At 31.8% G+C, this 5,896-nt stretch overlaps 1 protein-coding gene across 1 annotated transcript; it reads left to right on the top strand.

The window, feature by feature from the left end:
• Positions 1-1,335: 1,335 nt before the first annotated feature.
• LOC117684116 (uncharacterized) lies at positions 1,336-5,681 on the top strand. The gene is made up of 2 exons (XM_034454930.2): positions 1,336-1,428; positions 3,692-5,681. Exon 2 carries the CDS (start codon positions 3,717-3,719, stop codon positions 5,406-5,408), a length of 1,692 nt encoding a protein of 563 aa, XP_034310821.2. The 5' UTR covers positions 1,336-1,428; positions 3,692-3,716; the 3' UTR covers positions 5,409-5,681.
• Positions 5,682-5,896: the final 215 nt, after the last annotated feature.

Raw genomic sequence — 5,896 nt, 5'->3', positions numbered from 1 at the left:
ACTTTTCAGTTTCTTTTCAAATTTCAAGCTGATTTAAAAAGACGAGTTAAACGACCGGTTTTAAAAAAGACGCTTAGCTGAAAAAAAAAATTTCACATGACACTGAAATATTAAGTGTAGGAGTATTTAATCATAACTGTTTCACTCTGAAAAATTAAAATCTAATAATAACTAATTGTCAATTGCAATGTTCATGATTCAAGTACGATCTAAGAAATGCCGAAATTCAATATGGACAGCATTGCGATGTTTACTCGGTATTTTACAAATTAATGTGTGAATTTTACAAATTTATGTGTAAATTATACAGATATAAGTGTAAATTATACAGATTTAAGTAAATTTTATACTTTAAAGTGTGAATTTTACATATTTTATAGTTTATTTTAAACTTTAATGTGTAAATTTTACACTTTAACGTGTAAAACAGATTAAAGTGTAAAATTTACAGATTAAAGAGTATATTGTAGAGACTGAAGTGTCAATTTTGCACTTTAAAGTGTAAATTTTATACTTCAAATAGTAAATTTACAGATCAAATTATAAACTTTTAAGATTAAAGTGTGAAACTTACACTTTCAATTGTGAATCTTACTGATTAATGCGTCAAATTTTATACTTTATATTGCAAACTTTAATTTGCAGATTAAAGTGTAGAAAAAATGTGAAGTGCATATGTGACACTAATAGTCTTCCGTAAACTAGGTCAAAACAGTTTTCATATTTGATTTAAATTTTTTATCATCTACCATATAGAGTAAAAATTATGCAACATCAACATGCACAGTATACACAGTATCAAGTTTGAACAGCTCACAGTATAAAAAACAATAAGGATCTGGGTGTTCCTTTATGAGTAGTAAAAATGTCATTACAGATGTAATGTATTAAAGATATATACATACAGATTTAAAGAAAAAAATGTAAGCGATCACACCAAAGATGTGAACTGTTCTACTACCATCACAGAGACAGCCATGGTAGAATTGCATTTATAGACAATATTAATAATGTTGTTTTTTTATGTGGGAGAGATCTTTATTTTAAATCTCTTTCTTTTTGATTTGCTTTCATGCTTATACGAATATCATGAATAACAAAAAAAGAGGCTTAAAATCATTTCAAAGTTATTGCGTGCTGATTCGGTACTATAGTGCAATAATTTTACATGAATTAAACATAATGGTAAAGTCCCACTCCAACACAGAGTCTCGTTTACATGATATTTGAAAGAGATGACTGAAAATGTCAAAGCTTTTAAAAGATGGTGACATTTTGTTATCATATGAGCGTATCGAATGTCAAGGACAATGTTTGCGTCATCCGATCAATACCCACAAAGCCAGAGGCGGACAAGTACAAGTGTGCAACTGCCACGTTTGGTTTTTCCAGGTGAGAGTGTGCAACTGCCACGTTTGATTTTTCCAGGTAAGAGTAAGAAACATTGATATTGCTTTTTAGTTTTTGCGTTTAAAGGTATTTAATTATATACTACCTATTGCTAGATATAATCTTCAATAGGGTTATTATAGATTGAGTTTCACAAATATTGTTCAGTCTCATTTGGAATATTTGCTCAATTTATTAATATTTACTAAGTCTTTAAATTTGATCCTTATGAAAAGATGTATACGCTTAGCAAATGCAAAATACATACTCAGTATTGACAAGAATATAAATGGGTTACCCAATATTCAAGATATTCGACTCATGCAAGTAAATAACTTTTTTATCACTGTGCTGAGCTGATCTCCATGTTAAAATCTTGTAAGAGATCTAACGTGTATAGTTCTTCATGTCCTTTAAGTCATGCATCACTAGAAAAAAGTGGAAACATACACGAGTGCGGTCAGAAATGCGATGCAGCTGTTGCATTGCCATTCCGTCATTTCAATCGAAGAACGACATTTATTTTCGTGAAAAATATTAACGAGACAGTTAGCATAGGAATATGAATACTTCAAAATTAACGTTTCTTGGGGTAGGGTACTTTTTAAAATTAATTATACGTACTTCATGTACATCGATATTCTAAACATCTGGTGTAATCTTTATCTGCAGATCATGAATAAAACTATATTTTTCAGCGCAGTTAGGTAAAGAGCTCCTGACTATAGTAATGAATCTTGAATAGATAGTAAGCACTGATCAAATATTTTTTAAAAAACGCTTAACAATGTCATTAATTTCATTTAATTAGACAACTTTCTTATTTGAAAGGTACATGTACTAATATTAAAAATATGTTGGTTAATATTGTTCGTTGAATACCAAATGTACAGGACTTTAAAAGTGTTTTGAGGATCAATCAAATTAATAAAGATTTAAAAGTGCATTAACGGTTTAAAGTTGGCAGGAACCTGCTGATAAAATCCCAACTAAAATCATTTTTCTCTTCACAGAAATAAAAATTACAAGAGGCCCATGGGCTCAAACGAACAACAGTTTTTGTATCTCTTTCTAAAAATTTGAATACTCTTTAATATTATGTAAAACTAAAAAAAAAATCCCTAAATAGATCCAAAATTTGACAATACATAAAATACAAAATTTTTAAAAAAGCCGACTTTTGGACGTTATGTCTTAAATCTAACACGCATCTACTGATCAATCTTATTATCCTAGGCCTCAACGTATCAAAAAAATTTAACAAAGAAGTAAATAAAGGTTACCGTGACCTGGATATAAATAAATAAAGATATTGAAATTGTTTACATAGTAATATCACTAAACATAACATTGTATATTTTAGAAAAGGTTTTCAAACATTTTCTTATATATTTCTATGTTGATCTTCAACACCCTTTTCGGGTCCCAATATTAGTTCGAGTGACACGATTTTAACAATTTACATTCTACACTATCTTGGGATTATTGCATTGTAATTTCACAAATTGTGGTATTGTAGTTATTTAGGAGAAGAATTTTTTTAACAGTTTTCCTACATATTTCATGTTTAAGATTTGACTATCTCTTAGGCTTCAGTATTTGTCTGAAGATCTTAGTTTTACAAGTTTAGAATCTTATTTATACATACAAACTTTGGAGTAAATATTTAAATTTCCCGTGCAAAGGTTCTTGAGAAAAAGATTTTTTTAAGACAAACTATTGTTACTGTCCCCTGGTTATGTCCCTATCGAAAAGGGTTTAACCTTTATTTTAACAATAAAAAACACATTCTCTTACAAAAGCTTTGTAATAATTTTGGTTAAATTAAGACCAATAGTCTGAAGATCTAAGTTTTACAAGTTTAGAATCTTATTTATACATACAACCTTTGGAGTAAATATTTAAATTTCCCGTGCAAAGGTTCTTGAGAAAAAGATTTTTTAAGACAAACTATTGTTACTGTCCCCTGGTTATATCCCTATCGAAAAGGGTTTTAACCTTTATTTTAACAATAAAAAACACATTCTCTTACAAAAGCTTTGTAATAATTTTGGTTAAATTAAGACCAATAGTCCTAGAAGATGTCAAAGATGTGAAGTCATTGACGGACGGTCCGACAGACATACAGGCAGACAGACTGACTGGACAGCGGAGAACAGTTTATCGGAAAAGCTCACTTGAACTTTTGGCCCAGATTAGCTTATAAACGACTGAGTTGTAATAGTTATCTTATTTTTATGATTCTTTTCAACAAAAAGAAATACTTTTTCATGGAATCTAAAAAGCATAACTCGTTTTTCAGAATTTACCCTAAACATTTTGCATGTATGGACCCTAAGAGAAGTGCACAGGATGTCCTACGATGTAACTTGTGTGAGACTCCTAATCCTCAGTATAATTGTGACATCTGTCACATCAACCTTTGTAAGACGTGTGCAGGAGAACATCTGTTGGATGAATCTAAAGAACATAAAGTTGTACCAATCCGGCAAAGAGGTTATGGTCCTGACTACCCTACTTGTTTAAAACATACGAAAAAACACTGTGAGCTCCACTGTGAACAATGCGACATTCCTATTTGCACTCAGTGTGTTTCCTCTAATGAACATCTAGGGCATAAGGCAATCGATATCATGAAAATCTTTGACACCAAGAAAGAAATATTAAAAAATGATTTACAGGAACTCGATATCTCTCTTATTCCGAAGTATCATGAGATTGCAGCAGCTATCTCAATACAGGAAGCTGAACTTGAAAAACATTCCAAGAGTTTAACAATTGCAATCTGCAAAAGGGGTGAAGAGTTGCACAGAGAAATTGACGAGATAATAAGGAAGAGAAAAACTGAAATTAACCAAATGCAAATTAAATGCCTAGCCGCTTTAGACAGAGAGAAAACAGAAATCACGCAAAGTATTTCTTTTATCACACAGAGAATTGTTAACCTGAAGAAATTGCTAGACTCGAATGATGTTTACCTTGTCTCTGCATACAAATCTAAAAATGATATCGATAGATTTCGAAAATTGCCTCCTTTCCTCCGTGCTAAGTTTCCTTGCTTTTCTTCAAAGAAAATAAACACAGAACTCCTCAATCAAGAGTTTGGTATGCTGTCAGCATTCTCTATTGAAAGTCATGAACACGACAACAAAATGGAGATTCCAAGAACGGTATCACTGTCCTCAGTTGTTGGTCACAGTCGTTTAATTGATCAACCAAAGATAATTACAACCATAGATACAGACTTAAAAAACCTGTTAAGTGTAGCATGTTTAACTGATGAGCAAATATGGACTCGTGGTAAAAGCAATACAATAAAACTTTACAATCTTCAAGGAGAACTACTGGAATCAATCAGAACAAAATCAGAACAAATGCCACGAGATATAACAGTGTTAAAGAATGGGAATCTAGTTTATACTGATTTTTTTGACAGAACTGTTAACATTTTAAAGAATAAACAGATATCAGAAGTGATGAGATTTCAAAGATGGAGACCACTCCGTGTAAATAGTACAGTTTCTGGCGATCTCTTGGTTACTATGGTCGGGGATAAGAAAAAACGGACAAAGGTTGTGCGTTGCGCATATTCAACAGATAATCAAACCTTTCTATTTGATAGCAAAGCTCAACCTTTATATTTTTCTCCCCCAAATAGGTCCATTTATTACGTAATTGAAAACAAGAATCGAGATGTCTGTGTGGTTGATGGGACAGCCTGTGCAGTGGATGTAGTCAATCAGGCCGGTAAACTACGGTTCAAGTACACTGGTCCTCCCTGTGCTTCCAAAAAACCCTTTTGTCCAGTTGGAATCTGTACAGACAGCCAGAATCGAATCCTGATAGCAGACAATGCTAATGACACTATCCACATACTAGACCAGAACGGACAATTTCTCAAATACATAGACAATTGTGATTTACATGAGCCATACGGTCTATGTGTGGACACCAGGGACAACCTTTCCGTAACCGAATGTTCCATAGGTAAAGTGAAAATAATTCAATATTCAAAGTAATGGAACTTGCTGAATATATTCATTACAACCAATGTCTGTGCGTCCAGCAAAACTAAAAAATGATGTATTATACAAAGTGTCATTTCCTATAATACATAGTAACTGAGGAGGTCAAACACAGCTGTTTTCATACATAAACAGTTTAACTTCGGTATCTGGAACTTGAGGAAAAACTTCGAGACATTCGATGGTTCGAGATATCAAAGTTGATGAAAGTTAGTCTATAATGTTTCTAGACATGCGTGTGCATATTAAGTTACTATACATGCTTATACACACATGAATATAGTACTTTCTGTTCTAGTAAATCATAGTGTATAATAAAACACTAAACGATTTCATTTTTTTTTTTATATCTTAAATAAATAATTAAAACATCAAATGTTCTCAAATTATCTTGTAAAGCAATACTTTTAAAAAGAAGAAAGGGTTTCAACAGCTTCAGGCTATTAAGGCGTGAAAATCACAGGTGACCTCAGTAACAGCAC

Source organism: Magallana gigas, chromosome 10 (assembly GCF_963853765.1).
Source record: "Magallana gigas chromosome 10, xbMagGiga1.1, whole genome shotgun sequence".
NCBI classification, from domain to species: domain Eukaryota; kingdom Metazoa; phylum Mollusca; class Bivalvia; order Ostreida; family Ostreidae; genus Magallana; species Magallana gigas.
The sequence above is the reverse complement of the archived record's forward strand: the minus strand, read 5'-3'. Positions and strand labels throughout refer to the sequence as shown.

What these genes read in the sequence shown, in the direction of transcription:
- LOC117684116 (XM_034454930.2), top strand. Translation starts at nt 3,717, where the DNA reads ATGGACCCTAAGAGAAGTGCACAGGATGTCCTACGATGTAACTTGTGT.